The sequence below is a fragment of the Canis lupus genome, chromosome 36, assembly GCF_011100685.1.
Source record: "Canis lupus familiaris isolate Mischka breed German Shepherd chromosome 36, alternate assembly UU_Cfam_GSD_1.0, whole genome shotgun sequence".
Lineage (NCBI taxonomy): Eukaryota > Metazoa > Chordata > Mammalia > Carnivora > Canidae > Canis > Canis lupus.
This window is the reverse complement of record NC_049257.1, coordinates 5,378,683-5,404,384: the sequence shown is the minus strand read 5'-3', so window position 1 is coordinate 5,404,384 and position 25,702 is coordinate 5,378,683. Positions and strand designations below refer to the sequence as shown.

At 33.1% G+C, this 25,702-nt stretch overlaps 1 protein-coding gene across 19 annotated transcripts in view; it reads left to right on the top strand.

The window, feature by feature from the left end:
• The window catches only part of BAZ2B (bromodomain adjacent to zinc finger domain 2B), a 293,190-nt gene that overhangs the window by 200,280 nt on the left and 67,208 nt on the right, over positions 1-25,702 (top strand). For 14 of the 19 annotated variants that reach the window (XM_038584598.1, XM_038584612.1, XM_038584610.1 and 11 more), the window contains 7 exons: positions 1,646-1,939; positions 3,126-3,186; positions 3,994-4,102; positions 4,367-4,468; positions 15,575-15,785; positions 21,444-21,536; positions 21,652-21,713. In XM_038584598.1, coding sequence (XP_038440526.1) covers positions 1,646-1,939; positions 3,126-3,186; positions 3,994-4,102; positions 4,367-4,468; positions 15,575-15,785; positions 21,444-21,536; positions 21,652-21,713 — 932 coding nt within the window. The remainder of the gene's footprint in view (positions 1-1,645; positions 1,940-3,125; positions 3,187-3,993; positions 4,103-4,366; positions 4,469-15,574; positions 15,786-21,443; positions 21,537-21,651; positions 21,714-25,702) is intronic. The other 5 variants (XM_038584606.1, XM_038584615.1, XM_038584608.1 and 2 more) reach the window with 2 other exon arrangements.

The window sequence follows — 25,702 nt, the reverse complement described above, 5'->3', positions numbered from 1 at the left end:
ATTTATCTAAAAGCTATGTGAACCAAAACATTTTAAGGATACTCTTAGTTCACAGACTTAGTCATTGTCATTCACTGTGTTCCACACAGCTATGTGCTTTCCATAGTGAGCTGGTAAAGTATTAGAGTGATTGAGATTGGAAATCCTAAGTTAAACTCTCAGCTTTGTTATTCATTTAATATTAAACAAATAAAAACTTGAAATGAATATAAATGATGCATGAATGAAGAAATAACTTCACAAATTTGCTTAATTTTCATTTAATTCATTACCACTCATTTATCCTTTCTTTTTCATCTCTTCTACTTATTGAAATATGTCAGTAGATATTTTGAATGAAGAAGGTAAAATTATAGTCAGTCATTTAGAAAGTACCAAAAACCTAAATCCCTGTGACTATCTATTAGCAACACAGAATTTATTTAATAACGATTACTCTTTGAGTTTATTTTTATTTGCTTTCTAGTTTTGCTTGTTTTTTTTGAAAAAAACTTCTTTCCATTTTTCTTCCCCTTTAACTCTCCTCATTGTTCCACAGAAGATTGAAAGCATAAAATATAAGATAGCATAAATTTTATATACAAAGGTGAAATACAGTGCTCATTTCGGCAGCACATATACAAAGGTGAAATACATATTATAAAAATATTTGAATTTGTTACTGATCAGCCATAAGTCCAATGGTAAATTTTCTGGCTACCAATGTGAATAAGCAAATACAGTCAGTTATACAACTTAAAGTGTCTAAGATAGAAACAATGCTTAGGGTAAGAACAACTTGTTCTGTTAATATTTTTCCTGGGATTCCCATAAACAATTTTGCATGATTGAGCTTGAATATCGTTATTAATAACTTTCAAAGACAATTTTTATAACAAATTGCAACATAGGCAGATGGTACTACACAAAACACAATTCCACAAAAGCTGTTATTCTGAGAACCTTTAAGGTACATTCCAAGTATTAGGTCTGTGTTTATCAGGTTTAATCCAGGAATAGATATTACCTGTCTATAGAAAGAGATGGATTTATAGTACTACATTTCTAGACCAAAACTTAACTTATTAAACCATTAAATAATCCCACATAAATCTGTACCCTGGTCTTTTATGAAGCCTAAGAAGCCTGATGAAGTCTTGTACCTAAATAGAATAAACTGCAGTCAGAAAAGCCAAGAATTTCTCAGAAAATGGTTTTCTTTTACCTCAAAGCCTAGATGAAAAAATGATGGTAGTTCCAGACTTCTTTTCCTCATACTTAACCTAATATACTTCTTAAGCTATTGGAATCTATTAATTTAATCAATTATATTCCCTCTGTACCTTAGTTCTCTATTAAATTAAAAGTGATTTTGAAACCATTCAGCAGAACTCAGCATGTGAATAGTGTCATGTGAGAACTGTTTTATGATTAAAGTGTTGAGTAAAACAGATACTTTTTTTTTTTTTAAGAATTTTGAGAATTTGTAGTCTGCATACATTGTACTCAGCTCGTAAGATAGTAATTTTTACATGAACTCTTCAGGAATGTTGATCAGTTGAGTTCAATCACAGATGCTGATTCCTAAACTATTCCATTTAGATACAAACTGCAAATGTTGGTGATTATCTAGTTATAATATACAAATGCTTCTTTTACTTCCCAGAATCAGATAGTAATTCAGAATCAGATACAGAAGGATCAGAAGAAGATGATGATGATGATAAAGACCAAGATGAATCAGATAGTGATACTGAAGGAGAGAAAACTTCAATGAAACTGAATAAAACAACTTCCTCTGTCAAAAGCCCTTCCATGAGTCTCACAGCTCACTCAACACCTCGTAACCTCCACATAGCAAAAGCCCCAGGCTCTGCTCCTGCTGCCTTATGTTCTGAATCCCAGTCACCTGCTTTTCTTGGCACACCTTCTTCCACACTTACTTCAAGTCCACACTCTGGTACCTACACTTTATTTTATTATTGTAAAGTACAAGTCAAACCATAGCAAGAATTCTTATTTATACAGTGTTCTGGGGATGATCTCATTGGAATCAGGTGTTACAGCCAGATTAGAGGTTGGCTGAGAAAGGTCAGCATGGATTTTCAAAGGATCTGACCCATTGCCATTTTTTATTCTGTGCTTCCAATTTAAGAACCTGATTGATGACAGCTCTTGATTTTGATTATTTTCCTGCTTTTGTGTTCAGTTTATGCTTCTAGAATTTAGAATCTAACAGTTGGACTTTTTTGTACTTTATACAAATCTCACTTGGTTACTTGAGATACAATTGCATATTTGCCCAACACTTTGCCAAAGGTCATTTGTGTTAGTGAGAAGCATTATTATTTCATTAATGTGCCACATCTTTTTTTTTTTCTATTTGACCTTTTATAAACTTCTAGAGGTCTTCATTAAAAGTTTTTACATTAATATTCCAAAAGGACTTTTTATTTCTGTTGCAAGAGCTAAGGAAATCTAGAGGTGTATAGTAAAATATCATGTTGCTCTACTTATTTCACTCTTTTCTTAGAAATGTCTAGTTTTGCATTCAATTGCCACAGACCCGTATAATATTCTACTAATTTAAGATATACATATTTGCATTTGTGAAACTTGGCCATTGACTATGAAGAATTTTATGTACAATCATAATCCTATTCCTTTGTACTTTAGGTTAAAAGATGTAGTAATAGTTTTGGCTATGGATTTATATGAACAGAGGAGTTAAATTATTTTTAAGTGTATGAGCCAGCTGTTGAAATTTTTCAGCATCTTAAAACTCATATTCTCAAAGAAAACAACTGTACCTGGTTTTCTGAAACCTCTATCTACAATTTTCCTCCTACTTCTTTAGCTATTTCTTTACATACAAAATGAGAGGAAAGCTATGTATTTTTACCTCCCATTGTATTTTATTTACAAAGGCTAGTTATTCTGTAATGCAGACTGAAGAAGACGGAAAAAGATCCTCTGTACAGTGTGTTTTGTTGCAAACCATCTAAAAGTAACCTACAAGTTGTAGAAACACCTTAAGTAAATCAAGTCATTAACATATATTCTTTAAAGGAAAGTCTGAAAACTATCAAAAAATTATCCTCTATATAAACTAATCCTTTATGTTAACGGGCTGAATTTTCTTGAAGGCACTTCCAAAAGAAGAAGAGTAACAGATGAGCGTGAGCTACGTATTCCTTTGGAATATGGGTATGCAAAATAAGACTTCTCTTTTTGCTTTTCCTCTGCATATTTATGCATGTTTGATTTCTCACTCTTAGCTATTCATAAAAGAATTGAATATACTGCGTAGTATTTATTAGAGCAGAAGAGCTAGAGCAAAGGGCAAAGAAGTTGATCTATCAGCAAACTGAAATTAAGGCTAACGGCAGAGTTTAGGTGTGGCAGAGCTGGGATGGAGTCACGTAGGCCAGTGGGACTGTGATTGGGAAAAAATGCAAGAGAAAATCCTTTGACAGAGGCCAGGGCAGAGACACAATTAGGAAGGAGTAAGAGAGGTTTTTGGGAATATGGAATGAAAGAACAGTAATAGCCACTGTAGGCAAAACTGGGGGACTTGAGCAGAGTTTGGCTAAAATGGCTTCATTGGAAATGAGAAGTTTTATGCTCCAAGTACATGATCCTAAAGGAGCAGAGAGCCGGGTTTATGGTACTCTTTTCACTTAGCTTCTCAGATGTAAAAAATTCATACACATTGACACATGTTACTGAATTTGTCCAAATACCAAAGTAATACTAGTTTTGATTTCTAAGAAATTTAACAGAGTTTGATATTTGTAGCTTGAGTCTGATTAATTTTTAGTGGAATTACTTAGCTAAAAAATCTTACTAATTTTAGTGATAAATGTACCTAAGTTGTATGATTAGGGATTTATATTTATTTATTTATATTTTTCATGTTATCTAAAAAGCATATGTTCTTAAGTTTTTTTTTTAAAAGATAAAGAGCTTTCCTAAAACTAAATATGTTATAACCCTCATTTCTGTTATGTGTAGCTGGCAAAGAGAGACAAGAATAAGAAACTTTGGAGGGCGCCTTCAAGGAGAAGTAGCATATTATGCTCCATGTGGAAAGAAACTTAGGCAATACCCTGAAGTAATAAAGGTACATACTTTTCACCAAATAATATACATTTGGTGCCTGTTAAGCATGTTTATGGAAAAAAGGTGCTCTCCTTTCTCAGATAAAGTTCCTTGATACAAAATATTGTCTTGTATGGGACTAATGTACTTAACCTAAATTGATCTTCTCTAAATCTATAGCCCCTTGATAGAATATGCAAATCATTAGTGTCCTGAAGAAAGCTCTACATCAAAGCTGGGTTGTAATTATTAAAACCTGAAGTGGAAAAATATGTGATTTTTTCAGTATCTCAGCAGAAATGGAATAATGGATATCTCAAGGGACAATTTCAGCTTCAGTGCAAAAATAAGAGTGGGTGACTTCTATGAAGCCAGAGATGGACCGCAGGTATCCATTTTTTAAAAAGTATAGTCTTTAAACCAGAAAGTAGTACCATAACCTAAATGAAGTAAATTTCACTGCACTCCAGAGCATTGCCTTTTGTTAGTTAATTCATACAGCTATACATATAATTTTGTGGTTAACACTCACCAAAGCCTCAATTTACAATATTCCAGTAACAAGGAGCTTTGAACTAATAGCTGTCTTTTTCAATTTTTTTAAGTCAACATTTTCCTGTTTATTAATTTTGTCAACAATTTTACAGTTTATACAGGTATAAAGTATCTGCATGTTCACGTGAAATATAAGAAAATATTAGTTCCCTGAAAGGTAAACTAATTTAAAGGTAAATTAATTTGAATAGGAAAAAATATGTTGTTAGAAGTCAGTCCAAAAAGGAATAAATATGCCATAGTTTTTTGGAAGGATCTTGTCCATCTGATTATGCCATGCTACGTGATCCATTTTCACAAGTGAGGTAATTTGGGGTGGGGGGAAGGTCCCTTAATATTAGGTGAGTGGAATTTCTCCTTTTTACAGAGACTTAATTTTTCAGTTAATTATATACATATCAGAAAATATTACCACAACTTCCTTTTTGCCTGTGGGTTAAGTATACAACCTTACCAATCAGCACAAAGAATCCATCAGAGACATTTCATTTCCTATATGTTTTCTTTATGGTTTTGCTTTTGTTTCTTACTTGGATTCAGCTGCGTATGCTTATTATTCCTGTTATCAGCCCCACTGAAAGAGGTCCTAGTTAAGGAGTGAGGAGACCTAGATTCTTGTTAACCTATGAAGTATTTTGTGATTTGAAACATCAAAATAATGCCACATTTTTCCTCAATTTCCTTGCCTGCAAAATAAAGAAAGACAATAATAATTTTACTTCTGCCTCATAGGATTATGATGAGGTTAAAATGAGACCATTTGCATGAAAATGTTTCAAAAGGTTAAATTGCTCAGCCAACTGAAGTTGATATTTTCTTTCTTGATTGAATCTTTCTCCCTTATGGCCCATTCTAATGCACAGAAATGAATTTTTCCAGTAATATTTCTAGTGTGAATAGGCAGGTTTTTCCATCCTGTCTTTCCCTCTAATTTTATAATTCTAGAAATAAAAAAAAAAAAGGCCTTCCTAATTCTACGGGTTTCTTTTGAGACCTCAAAAGTAAGGGAATTTTCTAAGAATACAGTTTCAACCAAGCAGAGACATAACTAGAACTCAAGGTTTCTAACAGTGTTCTTTTACATTCATCATATAACCTATTTTCATTATTGGCTATGACTTTTTAAGGAAGAAGTTATGTCCAGGTCTGCTTGTTTCTTTCCTGGTAATTCAGAATACCAAAATTTATTTCTCTGAGGCTTAGCTTCTTTACTGAAATATATTCTAGAACTTTTCTCTTTTTTTTACACTTAAAAAATGTTTAAACTTAGACTAAATCTGCTGCCAAACAGATTTTCAGAATTCTATTGTTATTTTACCCACTTCCATATATACTAGATCAGTCTCTTATCACGAAAAATATTAGAAGACAATAATAATTTTCCTTAAAAATTCTAACCATTTTTTAATTGTTTGGCTCATGGTATCAAATCCTTATTTATGCCAAAGATATCCTTGTATTTTTAAGCTGAGTAGATTTTTGTTCTGAGAGGAAAGTTAATTGCTGTTCAATACATAAAGGATTTTTAGTTTTGTATCAGTGATAATTAGACTTAATCTATAAAGTCTCATTAGGCAAAGTAAAATGTTCTTTGACATCCATTCACTTTTTATTAGACATAATCAGTGTTTTCCAAATGTGTATTGCTTTGTTGAGAGATCAATTCATCAAGGAAATATGATGAATTAATAAATCCAGAATATGTTAAGCGGCCAACATTTCAGCAGACTGCTGAGGGAAAATATTAGCAATTTTGAGAGTACTTCTGTCAGTTAAAAAAATTAGTAAGTTGGATTCGTTTCAGGATATTTTGAGAGAACAACAATTAAAGGTAAGTAATCCCAAAAAAGTTCAGTTAACTCATTAGAAATCCGTATAGTACGTATAATTGTAGATCCATATATATTTCCATATGTAGCATGATGAATATGTATAAGCATCTAGTTAATTAGAAATGTGTATAATTATGTTATAATTTTATATGAAAATGAACAAAGTTTATATATTTTTGTTAGGGTAACTATGATTTGTGATCATTTGATTGGCCCTAAATTTTGTAGAAGATGTAAAATATAGTTTGGCCTAGCCACTGTCACTATGCAGAAATTACCTGTATGTGTTTATAATATGTCTGCCTTTATACAAATTATGGAAAAGGAATGATGGCTATATAGATACTGAAAAACAAAACTGCATATTGAAGGATTGGGAAGAAACGCATCAAAATTTTAATGATAGATGTAATGGTTGGTGGGTACAATGGATCATTTTTTTCTTTCTACTTGCAAGTTTCACATTGTCTATAATTTGCTTGTATTACATACAATGCAAAAAACAATTTCCTATTAAAAAATAAATTTTTTACCTCTTCTAATAAAGCTAAGCATTCAGTTTTCCAAATGTATGGAGGTTGTACATAATGATTTCAAATATTACTGCTACAGTTTTCCAAGCGTCATTTATCTATTCTGGGTGATTGATAGCAAATGAAATGCTGTATTTGCAGATTCATTACTATTTTTAGTCACTTTCCTAATGAAGCATTTGCATTGGAAAATATATTTTCTCCATCACATTTTTCCTTTATCTCTTAAAATTCTCAAGAATAACCAATATTAGTTCTGTAAGTTCTAATTTTGTTCAAGGTATTTCAAAACTTTCAACAGTGGTATTGCAAAGGTCTGTATTTTACAAATTTAGGAAATGGTAATTTCTACAAGAACTAATTCTAGTCTGCAGTAGAGAACCATGGTTGGGCATCCCTGGGTGGCTCAGCGGTTTAGCGCCTGCCTTTGGCCCAGGGCATGATCCTGGAGTACCGGGATCAAGTCCCACATCGGGCTCCTTGCATGGAGCCTGCTTTTCCCTTTGCCTGTGTCTCTGCCTCTCTCTCTCTCTGAATAAATAAAAAAATCTTTTTTTTTTTTTTTTAAGAGAGAGAACCATGGTTATTTTTATGTTATTTTTCAATCAAGATATTTCTGAGCTGAAGATAGATCATATATATATATTTATTAACAGCAAACATTTGAAAATATTGACTAACTTTGAGTATAATATAGCAAGATGAGAGGTATGAGAGCTTATATTTATTTGAAATTTAAGTAAATCATCACTAAAGGACAACAATCTAATTTCTTTTGAAAAATAAGAAAGAGGGATCCCTCAGTGGCTCAGCGGTTTGGTGCCTGCCTTTGGCCAGGGCATGATCCTGGAGTCCTGGGATCGAGTCCCACGTCAGGTTCCTTGCATGGAGCCTGTTTCTCCCTCTGCCTGTGTCTCTGCCTCTCTTTCTTTCTGTCTCTCATGAATAAACAAAATCTTAAAAAAAAATAAGAAAGAAAAGCTCTTAATTCAGGTAAATAGAGTTGACATAAGAAATAGTTCTTATGTCTGTATTCATTTTTTTCATTTTCAGTGATTATTTCAGTCTATTCATTTTCAGTGTTTATTTATTTCAGTCTACAAATGTGGTAAAGGATTTGTAGAATCAGCTGCTTCTCAGTATCTTCTGATACTTACATGCCAATCACTTCCTATGGGCTTCTGTAAAAATTGTGATTTTTAGGGACAATAGACTTCATGGAACAAAATGAACCTTCTTATAATGCCATGCTTTACTGGCTGGCTATATCTTGTAATGAAATTCTGTTAACTATTTTAGTCAGTGAAACCCCTTTGAAAAGAATATAAAGTAAATAGGTTTCTTACAAACTTATGCTTCATCACATTAAAAAGAATTTGTGGAACTGTTTTCATTTTATTTTGGTTTTGGGTGTTAGAATATTAGTAAGGATGAGCTCAACATAGTTTAGTAAGTATAAAAGTTATATCTATTTTACTTAAATATGATATTTAGGTAAAACGGTATTCACACTTTTAGGAATGTATGATGGGTTCAAGATAAATTGTTAATGACAAAGATTATTTTGAAACATGATAATCTACTTTGAAAAGTATTTTTTGTGAATTATAGAGAAGAAAACATTTAAGCATAAATATAAGTTTATTTTTTCAACCACTAAATTCACAGTCATAGACTAATGAATGTTTACTGTATTCAGGATAGAAAAGGAAAGAAAAAGGAAAGATGCAAAGAAGGAACAAATTAAAAGTGACTTAGAAAATGCTGCCTTTTCTATTTGAGATGTATATTTTTTAGAAAGTTTTTTTTTTCTTTTTAATGGCATAAGGCCATGAGAAAAAAAAATTTATAGTTCTTACTGAAAAAAGCCCTTTTTCTTAGTCATTTAATCACTGAATACTTGTGGCAAATACTTAATGTACCAGGCATTTTTTTCCCCAGATAAATTTTCCCTGAAGGTGTTTTCCATAAAAACTGTGAACACATTTCTCTACAGAAATGAACTTGAAAGCCTGGCTTTGAAAAAAAAAATACTAGTGTTTGTAAGAAACTGGAGAGTACAAAAGACATAAAAGTTATGATCACTGTCTCAGAGAAGATAAAATACTGAGCACAATGCTATCCAGCAAAAATCAGGGTTTTGTTAGTAAGGAATATAGGGAGACTTCACAATAAAGCAGACAACACACAGTCTCTGGCAAGATTGTAATGCTGCTAATTATTTCATATAAGAACAAAAGATTGGGAGTCCGCAACCAGGGTTCTAATCAACTCTGCTGTTAACTGTCATACCTAATGCAACATAGCTGTGGGCATATATGGACACTGAGAATATGAAAGATCAGTACCAGAAATCTATAATACTGAAAATTTATGTCACTAATGTACCAGGTAGGATTTTTGACGGCTAGGCAAGGGGCCTCTACTAGGGGGCCAACTGTATGAATCCAAATGTGGTGCTAAGGAGGTATTTGAAGGTCATGACTCTAAGAAGGTAACCTACTGTGAATACTAGGAAGCATAGCCAGCATTGTGGAATGATTGTATCAAACCACATCTTTCTCAATGTTTTTTTTTTTTTTTAAGATTTTATTCATTTATTCGTGAGAGACACACAGAGAGAGGCAGAGGGAGAAGCAGGCTTCATGCAAGGAGCCCGATGTGGGACTCGATCCCAGGACCCCAGGATCACGCTCTGGGCCCAAGGCAAGCGCTAAACCGCTGAGCCATCCAGGCGTCCCCTCAATGTTTTGTGTTTTTTTTGTTGTTGTTGTTGTTGTTGTTGTTTTTAAAAAACCTCAGTGGTTTTTAATAGGGGACCCATCTTCCAGCATAGGCAATCTTACTCTTTCACATCTTTGAAATGCTATTCACTATATGATATTAATAAACTGTATGATTACAGTAGATTAAGAACCCCTAATTCTGTAAAGTTCATAGTACATAAAGCTCTCACTACCTATCCTTGGCATCATAAAGTAGCTAAAAATAATCACAATGCTAAATTATGCAAGGCATAATTCAAGAAAATTTTGATTTTTCTTATGATACTAACTTTAGTGTATTTCTTAAAGTGGGAAGTTCTATCAAAAATATTTGATGCCTTCACTTTGCTTGTGCCCTAAGATTTTTCTTAGACTCCTGGAAGGCTAATTCAGCATCCTATGTTACTTTGAAAAAACTGAGGCCTACTTTTCTAGGCCTTCATTTCCTCGTATGTAATGTGAAGGATATTTATCCTAGGAGGTCTTTAAGATCAATTCCGTTTTAGGTATGACATTCTAAAAGCTTTTTAATATTCGAATTTTTAGGAAGTAAAGGATTCTGTAAGTATACTTTTTTAAAAAATTTTATCAGAGAGAGAAAGCATGAGCAGGGGGAGGGGCAAAGGGAGAGGGAGAGGGCCCCTCACTGAGTAGGGAGCCCCATACAGGACTAAATCCCAGGACCCTGGGATCATGACCTTAGCTAAAGGCAGAGCCTTAACCAACTGAGCCACCTTGGCATCCCTGAAAGTATATTAACAAAGAAAACGTAATGAAAAAGACCAGTTTTGTTTACTTGAGCTGTGGTTACATTTACTGAGAATTATTTAGCCAGAAATCATTTGGGTAAATGATTGATTCACCAAATGACTAACAGACCTAAAATTGTCAGATCAAATACCTTTATCTGGATTTAAAGTATTCACCTCAGCTATTTTACTACCAGAGGCAAGGACTGGGTTAGAGAAACCGCTCCCGTTCCAGAAAAATATGAGTAAAGTTCCTCCATTCACTTATATAACATTGAGCATTGGAAAAGTATTAGACATCTCAAATATTAATGTGGGATATTGATACTTAGTGGCGAAGGCCTGCAAATCCATGCTGAAATTGCTGCGGCGAAGTCTTGATGATACTAAACTTAAAAATTCAGTAACTTGGCAAATAGATTACTCTGTGAATTGACTTTTGGTGGACTGATATACTTCTTTTACTTATGTACTCTTTACCCCCAAAAGAAATCAGCCTGGAGGTATATAAAATTAAAGAAAATGGAAGCAACAAAGAAAAATAAAGATAAGCCATGATATCAAATTGAAGTAGGAATGAGACTTAAGAATACATTTCATTAAAACCTGAACATGTTGCTGGCAAACCACAGATTGAGCTGTTAGTGAAATATAGTTTCACTATATTTCTATATGAAATAGAATATTTCTATGTCCTAGTTAATTAGACAATTCAGTGGCTATAAGATAAAGTGAAAACAGGCCAATTGCTCATAAGATGTTCAACTATACTTTAGAGTGTCGTTTGTGAAGAATAATAGAAATGTTGAAATACAAAGTTGTATTTAAATTAAATTTCATATAATTTTTGGTTTTCTGAATATAGAAAATATTTTTTAATTATTCATTTGAAGTAAATGCTTTTTTTAAAGTTCTATTTAGTATAAGGTATAAAATACCTGAGAGTTAAAAATTTATTTGCAGGTTTTCTCAAGTATTTTTCCATCCTGTATCTTCACTATATTCAGGAAGAAAACCTCATTACCATTTTCCTTTTCCATGTTACCTAGAGACCACTTCAAACTTTAATCACCTTTCTGGTCTCCATTCACACTTCTCTCCTTCACATGCAGGTAGTTCTTCCTCCTTAAAAAAACAATGTTTTTACCTTCCTTTCCAGCTCTAATTCTTTTTTGTTTTTTTAAGATTTTATTTATTCATGAGAGACACAGAGAGAGAGAGAGAGAGAGAGAGAGAGGGAGAGGGAGAGAGAGATTGGCAGAGACACAGGCAGAGGGAGAAGCAGGCTCCATGCAGGGAGCCTGACGTGGGACTCCCATCCGGCGTCTCCAGGATCAGGCCCTGGGCTGACGGCGGCGCTAAACCGCTGAGCCACCTGGGCTGCCCTCCAGCTCTAATTCTAAGCCCTAATTCAGACCATCATTTTTTTTTTTCCATCATTATTTTTTAAAGTGAACAATTCAGACAACTTCTTGTCCCAAACTCTAAACTCTTTTTCAAATTTATTATATACTTGGCATGTGGTCCTTGAATTACCTGCATTAGAATAGCATGAGGTCTGAGTTAAAAGTGCTGGTCCTTTTGGGGAGAAGATTCTCAATTACCTTTAGAGACTGCTATGCCTTGTACAAAGTAGATATCTCAACAAATGTTTAAGTAGTAGAAACTCTTTATAATACATGGCAGTCTTATATTGTACTTTTATAGTGCACTGCGGTGTATGTTATATGGTGTACTTATTAATTATTTTGTTCAGTCTTCTGGAGTAAAACATAAATCTTTTTTCCCTCTCTCTTTGTAGTATGTATAGAAATGAAGGTCTTATTGCTAAAGATTGAAATTAGTAACTCTTGAAAGCAGTATTACAATGGTAAAATAGACCTGATCTTTCACCATGCCCATCATGTTGAACATCTACATTCTTTTTGTCCACGTCTTTCAAATCTTAGTTAAGAAAGATTATTTTCAGGAACCGTTTACTGTCTTAGTCTTAGAAATTAAGAAAAAGGGATGCGTGGGTGGCTCATTGGTTGAGCACCTGCCTTGGCTCAGAGCATGATCCTGGAGCCCTGGGATTGAGTCCTGCGTCAGGTTCCCCACAGGGAGCCTGCTTCTCCCTCGGCCTGTGTCTCTGCCTCTCTCGCTCTCTGTGTCTTTCATGAATAAATCAATAACATCTTTAAAAAAAAAAAAAAGAAACTAAGAAAAAATAATCAGTAATTTTGATACATAATTTCTGATTGACCAAAAGCTTATGGCATACGAATCAGGTAATATAAGTTGTATTTGCTTTTTCTGAGGAAAAGCTTATTGAGAAAACTACCTTTTTTTCCCTTTACAATAATTTTGACTACTCAGTGAATTAAAGCTCTAATTTAAGCTTTAGATTTTCCTAACAGTCCATTTCTTATTTTCTAAAATCCAGGAGTCAGAAGACTGTATATGTAGCACAATATATGCAGTTTTCTTAGCAAGTGTTTATAAATGCCAAGGGCAAAAATGTAAATGATAATGTCAGCATATTTGTCTGGTAAATTTTGGGCACCAACATAATCTATCCTTTTTTTGACACAGGTATATTTTCCTAGCTGAATAAAACATAACTATGTAAAAATTATAACTGGATAAAAAGATAAATTGATAAACCCTTTAAATCTTGGCTAAAGTTGACTTTATTATTAATAAGATACCTTAAAAACTAAATGCAGATTTCTTTACAGACTTCTATTATTAGTCTCTCTTCTACTCCAAGTGTCACAAATGTCACTTTTATATTTTTCAATTTATGTGATGCATGCTGCCTTAGTGCCTAGGAGCATAATAGAAAAATGAAAACCTAAACTAATCAAAAGCTTCCCATACTGGTGAACATAAAATTGTTTTGATGGCTTCCTTCTTAGTGGTTTGTGGCATAAAAATGCAGTTAGTACAATTATTGTTCCTATTGACCTCATTTGAAATATCAGCAAAAAATTTTTACTTTCTACAAAATTTAAAATTATTTTTCACATGAGAAATACTGAAGTGAATTAGTATAGATATTATTTTAAACATATAAATATGGACTATATGCATTACATTTTTTGACAATCCTGCTGTGACATAAGTTGCTTTCATAGTTGCATGAATGCAACAACATAATTGAATGTGCTTTCATGGTTGAACATTGTGATAAGTCATTTACCAAGTATAAAAAAAAATCTTAGTAACATCAATTAAGTACATGTAGTGGTTAAGAGCATGGGTTTTAGAGTGAGACAGTCCTGGGTTCAAAATACAGTTCTGGGGATCCCTGGGTGGCTCAGCGGTTTGGCGCCTGCCTTTGGCCCAGGGCATGATCCTAGAGTCCCAGGATCGAGTCCTGCGTTGGACTCCCGGCATGGAGTCTGCTTCTCCCTCCGCCTGTGTCTCTGCCTCTCTCTCTCTGTCTATCATGAATAATAAATAAATAACTAAATCTTAAAAAAAAACAAAATACAGTTCTGTTCCTTGTTGCCTCTGTACCTCAGGAAATTATTTAACCTTACTGGCTCAGAATTTCCTCAGTTGAAATGTAGGAACAATAAAACCCAGATAGAGCTGTTATGAAGATTAAAGTATATAATATGTTGAAAATGTCTGAAACAAAGCACAGTGCTTGAAATGTGGGATATAACTATCATCCATTATGGTAGCAAAAGTAGTATTTGTATTTTTTTTTTGAATGAGATACTCATTCAAAAAATGAATGAGATACTAAGGCCGAGAAATAAGGTAAATATAATAGTATATTTTGATCAACATGTGAGGAATAATAAAAACAAAAGTCAAATTGTATCTATATACTCAGCAGGATTATTCCTATAATGCAGTAGCATTATGCTGGTGTATGTGTTCCTGCTGGGGGTCACACTGGGAAATCTCAAATGTATAATATATACCATGTCCCCTATCATCAGCTTTAGAAATTATCATATGGCCAATTGTTTTATGCCCCCATCTACTTCTACTCTTCCATAATTTGCTGAAGCAAATCTTACACATCTTACTTCATCTGTAAATTTTTCAGTGTGTATGTATCTCTAGAAGATGAGGACTCTTATTTCTACAAGAATATCATTATCACACTTTAAAATGATCATTTCTGGATATCATCAAGTGTTAGGCATTGTTCACAGTTTCAGATGTTCCTTAATTGTCATGATGATCTGGTTTATCTTTTAAATCAATAAATAAAATGTATTTGATACATCTCTTAAGGCTCCTCTAATCTTCGTACAGTTGTTTGTTTTTTTTTTAAGTTCTTGAAATATATTTGTTGAACTGAATACTTTGTAGAATTTCATAAAGACTGGATTTCACCGTGTGGTTTAACATACACTAGTTATCTTACTTCTTCTATAAAGTTATAGTAAATAGGTCCAGACTTAATCAAATCTAGGCTTGATTTATTTGGTGGGGGGCAAGATTAATTTATAGATAATGGAGTGAACCTCCATCAGGAGGTTGATGTCTGTCCAGTTGTCTCTATTTCTGATGATTGCCAGCCACTCAAGTTCAGTGCTTAGCTCCATGAATTCATCAGGTATTACACAATGTTGATATTCTGACTCTTATATTCCTTCTTGATTTATTAGCTATAATATTTCTATAAAGAGAAACTTCCTTCCATTATTTAGATAGCTTCATGATAGGTTGAACTGGTAACATATGAAAACAATCTATAGGGATGTCATCACACAACTACTATTTCCAAATATCTGTCAACTTTATCATCATTATAGTTCAGAAATGGTGATTGATATATCTCTATGTGTTTATAGATACATATGTTTATAAATATATGTTAATAGACATAGATCTCTCTATATGTTTAAACTTGATCATTAAAGTAAGGATACCAAAGATATGCCAAAGGCAATGAACAATTATAAATTTAATTAAAAAATAAAATTCCTAAGGTTTATACTAGCTTTTATAAACTTCAAGATATCTAAATTGACCTAGAATTTTCTGACATGTTGATCACTTTTGTTCACTTTGATTTTAATATATTATTTCTATAAAATGTTAATTAAAAGGGAATGCAGTGGTGTCTTTTGAAAGAAGAGGATGTCATTCCCCGTATCAGGGCAATGGAAGGCCGTAGAGGAAGACCACCAAATCCAGATAGACAGCGAGCAAGAGAAGAATCCAGGATGAGACGTCGGAAGGGTCGACCTCCAAATGTGGGAAGTGCTGAGTTTCTAGATAACACAGATGCCAAATTGCTAAGAAAATTGCAAGCTCAAGGTAAGAAATATATAATATACTGTAATAATCATACTAAAAAAGTCTATCTCTTAACGTTTTTGACTTATGAATGATACAGTTCTCACTTTCTAAAAAATAGATATTTGTGTTAGAACTAAAGTAATAAAATAAGGAATCCCACTGGTAACTGGAGTTCTTTGATTAGGTAAGCTCCTTTCAAGAGCCATACTCATAAACACATCATACCCTGTGTGTTTGGAACTACAAATGTGGGGGATAAGCTTTTAAGGCTTGCACAGAAAGGGAATCAACCAGCACTTGGCACATGCCTTAAGGTTGTGCCAACCTTCTGGAAATTCTCATTTTAACAGCTCCAGATTCCTTGAGGTGGTACAAGGGAATAACTCCAAAATATGTGGATCTGTGGAGTAAATTTTCAGTCAGAGAACTCCAATTACTGGTAAGTAACCCCAGTCTTTTTAGTTTGGGTTCTTCTGTAGTCTGGATATATCACATATATTTTCAAAATGGCCAAGTAATAGATTTAAATCAAAAAGTATTTTAAGATCTCTAGAAAGTGTTATGTATCAAGCATAAAGTGCTCATAATAATCTCAAATGTATTATAACTGAAAACTACAATGTAAATTATCAACATGAAGTTCCCATGCCATGTCTGACTCAGAGAAAACTGACTAAAATATTTCTGTTATGAGTTATTAATTACAAATGTGAATCCTCTTAAGGCTATCTAAATATACATCAATACCTGTGTTGGTATATAAACATATATTTCAATATAAAGGTTTAATAATAAAAACTGACTTAAAAAGCTAGGATTTTTACTTCTCATGGTTTTTTTCTGGAGGAAAAGTTTGGCTTATTTCCCTTTATTGTAAATACCATCATAATTCTTTGTTGCTACTTTGTTTTTATTATAAAACAGACACCCACACAAAAGCTTATAAAACAGAATGCTTTACAATAAAGAGACACTCATTCTCACTCACTATAAAACAAAAGATTCTCATGAGTGGCATCATTATTAACAATATTTTTTGTAAATCTGTTGAGAAACGTGTACGAACACTCCTATATATACACAATATATATATGCACACACATTTTTTTCATTTCAAAAATAAACGTACTTATAGTGTACATCCTGTTCAGCTTACTTTTTTCCATTTAATTTGTGTTGAACATCTTCCTGTATCTGCACTTAAAAATCAACTTTACACATTTAATAGCTGAATAGTAAGTAATGCACTGTGTATAGTTCCACCATATTTCATTTAGTCAGTCTTTTTTGATGACTATTTGAGCTGTTTCCCGGTCTTTGCTATTACAGACAGCCCTGTAGTAAACAGATATTATGCATTTATTCATATGCTTCTATGGGTATGTCTATCTATAGTATAAAATTGCAGAGATAGAATCTTTGAATCAAAGCATATGTGCAAAAAAAATAAAATATTTTAAAAAGCGTATGTGCATTTTCAATTTTGGTAGCTAGCAGGCAAATATGTCTCCAAAAAAGCTTGCACTAGTTCATACTTCAATTAATAGCAGGTAAATTAACTGCCTGGCATATAACTTAATGTCCTATAATTTTTTCTCTGCCTTAGTATGGTAGTGAAATTTTTTTTAGTTCATTTATTCATTTATTTGTTTAAGTGATCTCTATACCCAACATGGGGCTCAGATCAAGACTTTCATGCTCTTCCAACTGAGCCAGCCAGGCACCTTATTTGGGAAATTTATGTTATTTTATTTAGTTTCTGTTAAGACTTTCATCTCCCTTGAATAGTTACTAGTGAAGGTTGAAAAAAAGTTAATGTATTAACAGATATAGCCATAAATGATAAGTTTTTAAATTAATATTGTTGGTAATCCACTCACTCTTTTGATGAATGTACAATAGTGACGAGTATGCATTGTTTACCTAAGATAAGAAATTAACTGATACCCAGAGCATGAGTTTTTCATGTATATCTTGTGTATCTAATAAAATACTATTAATGCCTAGTATCTAAAATAGCAACTTTATATTTGTAAAATTAACTGAATTTTATTTTGACATTATAGGGGCTAATTATTTAACTTTACCCCAATTTTTTTCTCCCTCTAGATTTCAGATTGGTTTGTTTTCTGTTACATTAGCCTCCCTTTTTACGTTGAGTTTGCAAGTTCTGGTATCTTTGACCTGATTATGTATATACGTTTTTCCTCAACAAGTATATAAATATTAAATATTTAACAGAAAATAAATAATACTTACAAACATATATGGTAAAATATGCATGTTTTTCTTGGGAAGAAAGGAATGTGTCACTTTTATCACCCCTTTAACTCCTAAAGGGCTTCTATATTAACAGTTTGGGGGGATTATCTGAAGGGATCCTACAAGTTTCTATTATATTATTATTATCATACTCGGCCTCAATTAAACTAAAAAACTGAACTAAATTTAAAGAAAAATTCAGAACAGAAAAATAAATGCAAACTTTATCCAAACATTATGAAATGAGAGCTCTCTAATTTCTCAAGAGAATAAAGATAAGAATCTAAGAAGGTTTCAATATGAAAAAGACTTTAACCTAATAAATAAACTCACCAATACAATTAATACCTTAAATTTTCTAAGATATCAAATAGTACCTCTCCATTTCATATATCATAGAATCTGAGATGCCACAGTCATTTCAATGCACCACTATTTAAAGATGCACTACTAAGAAAGAAAAGTACTGCCAATTTTCAGGCACATTCTGATTTTAGATTATGTTTTAAAATGCATCTCAGAATCAAAGAAATGTGGTATATGTAAAATATCCCTAAACCTGTGTGTAAACTACTTCAAAAATAAAATTTTATCTTTGAAACTTAAATAGGTAATTTCATAATCCATAAATATTTTTCAAATGGATATTTCAAAGATTTTAATTTACTTATTCATGAGAGACAGAGAGAGAGAGAGAGGCAGAGACATAGGCAGAGTGAGAAGCAGGCTCCATGCGGGGAGCCCGATGTGGGACTCGATCCTGGGACTCCAGGATCAGGCCCTGGGCCAAAGGCAGGCGCTAAACCACTGAGCCACCCAGGGATTCCCTCAAATTGATATTCCAAAAGTTGTAACAGATAATCTATTCAGCAACCATAAGCTAAATAAATGAGAAGCTATTGGAAGCATTTTATTTCTCAGAGCCTGAGTGAATTCTCTAGATCTTCTAACTCATTCTCCTTCCTCCATAGTGCTTCTAACTTTTAAAAACACTTTCCAACTACTCATAAAATTTAAGCTATTTGAATATTTTTAAAGATTTAGAGAGAGAGTGAGCGAGAGAGAGCACATAAGTAGGGCAGAGGGAAAGGGAGAAGCAGACTCCTCTGCTGAGCCGGGATCCCAATGTAGGGCTCAATCCCAGGACCCTGGGATCATGTCCTGAGCCAAATGCAGACGCTTAACAGACTGAGCCACCCAGGCATCCTGCTATGTGAATTTTTAATGATAAGAATTTTATCTTCCTTGCTAAAGTAAAAAGATACGGGTTGAACTTTTAAATGATTTTCTGTCCTAAGGGTTTAAAAATGAAAAATACTGTGTAGTTGTGTGGGGCTTGAAGTTGGTCAATACATTCATACACATATACAAACCTAAATATAGCATTTATTTATTGTAAGCCAGACTTCTATTTGAGAGCATCAGTTTTGCTTGGAACAAAAGATCATACCTACGCCACATTTAGAGGAAAATATTCTTTTTAACACTTGACACATCTTTACATTTTAAGGTAGACTTAGGTCTTTATAGCAGAGTTCAGTGAAAGCTTTCAGTTCTTAAATGTTAGAAAAATAGTCATCTGGTACTATCATAGGTGAGAACAGTATTCTTCAGGTAGATTATTATTGGAGTTTGTTGATTCTGCAGCCTACTTTATAGATTTTTATTTCCCAGGGTATTTAGTGAACAAAAGAAGATCTTTTTTATGTGGTTCAGAAATTTTTGATGATGCTTATAATTTAGTATTGAAAATTATTGGACGATTAAAGATATATTTCAGCATTATCTTCCATTTTATCTTTCATCAACAATTCCAGTTTACTAGATCAAATTAGATTTTTTACATCCCATCTCCTTTTTTAAAATACTTGTTGGTAGAAAATCAGCCATAGTAACCAAGGTCACTTCAGCTGTTACAAAGACACAGGTCTAGATTCTTGTCTAAAATCTCAAGGCATTCAATTTTTCTTAGAAGTTCTTAGGACCATACAAACTGTGAAGTCAGAAGGACCTGGGTTTGTATCTTGGCTTTACTATTTAACCTTTGTGAGCCTTAGTTATTTCATCTGTAAATTGGGGATAATGTTGCCTATCTCATAAGATTGTTAGGAAGATTAAACAAGTTCATATGATTCAATAAATGATGGAAATTATTAGTAAAGCTCAAGTAACTCAGGTGTCAGCCAATCATATTCATTATTGAATATAATATAAAGATTTCTTGAAACTCATCTACAAAGTTTAATGTCTAATGTAAGATGGTATTTTATGAAAAAATATTATGATATACTACTTTTATAGTTAAAAGTATTCTGACCAAGTTTGCCAGTAGAAGAAAGCATGACATTACATGCTTTCTCTATCAGTTACCCACTGCCACAGTAATGCTGGGAAACAGCCAACCACAAAACTTCAGTGATGTACAACACCAAGCATTAATTGTTGTACAGATGGAAGCAGCTGGAGGGAAATTAGGCAGCTCTGCTGATCTTGGCTGGGCTTGTTCACATATGTGAAGTCAACTGATTCCACATGTCCCGACCTTCAGCTGCCTAGCCCAAACATGTTGTTATAGTAAATGGCAAGGTACAAGAGTAAAAATTGAGTACAAGTATATATTTTAAAACTTCTATGTGCATCACAACATCCAGTGCTAACATCCTACTGGCCAAGAAAGATCACATGGCTGAACTCAGCGTCAAGGAACAAGAAAAAGTCTTTCACCTCTTCATAAGAGGAATTGCAAAGTCACACTGCAAATGATATGGATGGAGGGAAGAATGAATAGTTGGAACCATTTTAATTATGTCAGCCTATCACAGTTTCATATATTTGTCTTTAAACATTATGAAGACTAGGTTGTCTTTGAAATTCACTGACATTCTGTACTCTTTTTTTTTTTTTTTTTTTTTTTGGAGATTTAGGCCCTCCTTTATAAATGAAAATGTCACTGGATTCAGAAATTTTACCATTTATATAGCTGATTGAGATACAGTTTTAGAGGCTTTGTATTTGTACTATTTGGGGTTCTTTCTCCTTTTTATATATTCTGTTATCTTTTAAGACTGAAGCTAAATCACTACTTTTGCATAGTAAGAGCTATTTTCCTACAATGTGGGAATTACATGAAATGTGAAAAAATATATATATACTTAGATTGGCCTCTATGAAGAGGATTAAAAGTATCATTTCTGTGTAGTTCTGTATATGGGATCATACTTGGTGAAATAATTTGGCAGATTCTAGGGGAAATTAACATGAAGTTTCCTGAGACACCATTCTCCCAGTTGGTATCTAACCTTAGGCAATTTTCTTAAAAATTATGTCCTTCATGATACCAGTTTCACAGTTATTGTTTTTAGGTTAGCAATCATGTAAAGTTGTTAATATTCCTTGAAATTTTATGTTTTTCAGAAATAGCCAGGCAAGCAGCACAAATAAAGCTTTTGAGAAAACTTCAAAAGCAGGAACAGGCTCGGGTTGCCAAAGAAGCTAAAAAACAACAAGGTGGGTGACTTAAATGAAAACATACACAGGAAGAGTAAGTATTGGGGAATTCATAAGAAGCTTCTCCTCTTCATTCCCTTGCTGATGATATCTGTGCTTTGGTTTTTCACCATAGCAATAATGGCTGCTGAAGAGAAGAGAAAGCAAAAAGAACAAATAAAGATTATGAAACAACAGGTACGTTTATGTGTTGGAACTGATTTTTATAACACAAATGTTATGTTGGGGGTTCTATTAGTATATGTATATATATATACATTTTCTTTTTCTTTTTTTTATATTTTCATTTTGATTTCTGTTGTGTATCTTAGAAAGTTGTCCTCTTGCATTAGTTAAAATTCACTTCATCTTTTTTTAAAGATTTTATTCATTTGAGAGAGCAAGTTTGTGTGTACATGCATGAGCGGTGGGGGTTAGGGTAGGGAGCAAGCTCGATCCCATGATCCTGGGATCATCAATGATGTTAGCTGAAGGCAGATGCTTAACTGACTGAGCCACCCAGGTGCCCCTAAAATTCACCTCATTTTTTAACCAAGTCTTCTACTTCCAAGTTTTTAGAGATTACCACAAAGTAAATCTCAGTATTTTTCATATTCTGATACTTTGAATATAAGTTGACATCGTGAACAGCTTTCCAATTTTTCAAAGTAGAGTATCAGTAAATGAAGGCTATTGCTTAAATGTTCATATTTTAGTAAGAAAAGCATGTTGTTGTAAAACAATAAAATATGAATAAAAAGTTAAACTCATGTTATACACAATAAGATTTGTCCCCACTGCTTCTGAATGCTTAAGAATTACTACTGCCAAAAAAAAAAAAAAAAAAAACCCCACAAAAAACAAGAGAGCACTATTTCGGCATATCTAGTATTCTATCTTATGTCTACTATATCTCTTATCTATGTAGTTTTCAAAATTAAGTATAGATAAATGAAATGATTTTAAAATTTTTACAGGTAAAGCATTACATGACAAGATATTTAGGTTTATTTAAGATCAGAATGTGTGAACTACTCTGTCATCTCCATATATTCACATAACCATTAAAGCAGAAAGGAAATGAAACTACCACTTGTTTAAATATTTCAGCAGCAAGTAGTTATTCTTGAGTATGAAACAAATTAAATTGTGTTGTTATATAAATAACTGCTATATAAATGGGTTGGGCTGGATGTGATGTGTGTATCTCCAAGGTTCCTCCTGTATTGGCTAAGGCAGTGGGATGATGGAGAGTGGATGTGGAATGGGGAGCCAGAACTTAGTCTGTAGTCAGTGAGCCAAGGGTTGATTATGGGCTCTGCTGCTTAATATTTTTGTGACCTTAGATGAGCTGTTTTCTCTTTCTCTTTCTTTTATTTTCATCTCTATTTTCTCCTTGGTAAAAGAAAATAACTGCATCAGTTAATGGTTAAATTGATTAAAATGTCTACCACAATGCCTGGCACAAAAGAAAAGCTCACTTTTTAAAAGATAGAAAACAACAAAGAAGGGGCACCTGGGTGGGTCGGTCAGTTAAGCGCTCAGGTCACTATCCCAGGGTCCTGGGATGGAGTCCTTCTGTGGGGCTCTCTGCTCAGCAGGGAGCCTGCTTCTCCCTCTCCCTCTGCCTGCTGCTCTGCCTGCTTGTGCTTTCTCTGTCTCAAATAAATAAATAAAATCTAAAAATAATTAATTAAAATTTAAAAATAAAACACTAAACTGTACGGTATATTCCTTTACTGTAATTCAATGTAGTTGATTGTAAACTTGAACTCTTTCCTTATTTTGTTGATTGTGACTGCTAAAGACGCTATAAGTTTGACTTAAAAATATGTAGTCTCATGAATACATTTTTTAAAATACTATATTTACTGCATATTACATATATATGTTAAAATAGTTTCTATTTCATTTAAGTGAAATACTGTTTTTTTTTTATAGCCTATCCTATTTCCTGATGGCTAGAGACCCATCAAATCCCATCAGCACTCTAACTTCAGCTTTGTGATCCTAAACTCTTGAAGTGGCTACACCCTAAGCCTAGGGTGTAGGCTTACTTTACCCTGCCTACCAAAAAAACATTGGGGTCTCAAGATTCTAGCAACATTAATACAAATGAACTGATATTTAGATATTCATCAGGATATTTGTCTGAGGCTAGTCTCATAATGACTTCTTCCTTGTTGCCAACAAAGAGAATCAAAGTCTAGCATAGGTTTACTCACACAGTTATACAATGCCTATTTTAAAGTCAGCATTAGATCTGGGATAGAATAGTAGCATGTGCTTCTCATCCTCTGGATTATTTTTTCCATCTAGTAGCCCAAAATATCACTGTATAGTCCTCTAATCAATTTTCTGGAGACCTGCAGAAGCATTATTATGAAGGAAAAGGAACAGAAGCAATGGAATCTGACCAGGTCTTCTCTGTATTTAGTATTTGACCTTAGGCAAAATATTTACCCTCTAGGAACTTCAATTTTCTTTTAGGTTAAAAAAAAAAAAAAAAGATAACTTCAACTCCTATGTTGTTTTTTATCTAATGATCAATAAGATATTTTATGTAAAGTGCCCAGTTCAGTGCTTGGGTACTCAATATTCTAAGGTGACCCAGTATTATAATTTATAAATAAGGCTTATCTCTATTAATACTGATGACAGCACTATCAGATATATGTACACATATATGAATCGCTTGGACATCTAATATAAAGTTCTGACTGAGTATACATAAGCCTAAGATCCCATACCTATCTCTGTCCTGAAGAGAATAATGAATGACTTTTACTGACTTGAGAACATACCACCTTATAACCTTATGATTAACAAAAGCAGAAAAATTAATTCACAAGTATGCTTCACATAGGTCTCAAGTTCTAATCTAAATAAATATATCAAGGTAGAGCCTTCTCTAAGATTTGGAAATGAAATAAAAAACATGTTGAGTTTTGATGTTTGGCAAGCTATAATTAATAATAAGTACCAAGTAGGATCACCAAAATCAAAATTATAGAATGTGATCAATCTTCTAGAATGAGAACAGTAATTTCAGAAATCTCATTTTCCTGCAGTAGAGCCCTGCAGGGAATCAATAACATTAATCTGGGGGGAAGAAAGGAGTAAGTTTAAAAACATTAAACCATAGCTTCAAAAGGTACACTAACATCTGGACATTGGAGTAGGTATTATAATAGAAAGCAGTATAAATGTGTTGGTTTTAGAAATCCTAGGACCAATACAATTTGCAAGTAGAACAATTTAGGTAGGTTTTTTTTTTAAATATATGTTCTTATTAGTGCCAATTTGGGAATTTCAGAGGGATTTATGAACATGAAATTGTTAACAATATGCTTATAGTATGTTGCATAATTAAAAAAATTATATATAAAGTTCTTATCAATGTTTACATGATCAGTAAATTCTGAAACCATAACTAGTATATTAAATTTAGACAATATGAATACCTAGTATGTCATGTGAATCATTCCCTACAGTGTTAAATTGTTAATTAATCCATTTATTTATGTATTTATTTGTTTATTTGAGAGAAAGAGAGTAAGAGAGAGCACAGAGCACACACGAGCAGAGGGGAGGGGAGGGGAGGAGTAGAGGCAGGAGAAACAGACTCTCTGCTCAGTGGGGAGCCCATCTTCCAGGCTAGATCTCAGGACCCTAGGATCATGACCTGAGCCCAAGGCAGACACTTAACCAACTGAGCCACCACAATAATTAATCCATTTTACATTAATGTTAAGATTACTTCTGAATTTGGCTTATTGTAGTAATTAAAATTAATGTCATGTTATTCACCATGTGAAATAAATTATGGCATGGAAATTGTTGTTAATAATAATCTATTAGAATTGTATGACACTATATACTTTTAAAGGATTTTAATTTCATCATGACATAGTGAGTAAAGGGCAAGCACCTCTCCCTGTTTTATACAAGAGTAGTTATTTGTTCAAGATCATGCAGTGAATGACAGTAACTCAGGACTAACCTTAAGTTTTCTGACTCCTGAGGTACTATTTTTTCCCTATTATTCTGACCTATATTTACCTCAAATTAAGTTTACTTTTACTTGCATACAGGCTAATGGAGTTTAATTACCTTGGTTTACCTGGTATCTATATACTTATTTAGCATTTGTATTTTATAAATTGTTTTGAGAAACTTTATGAACT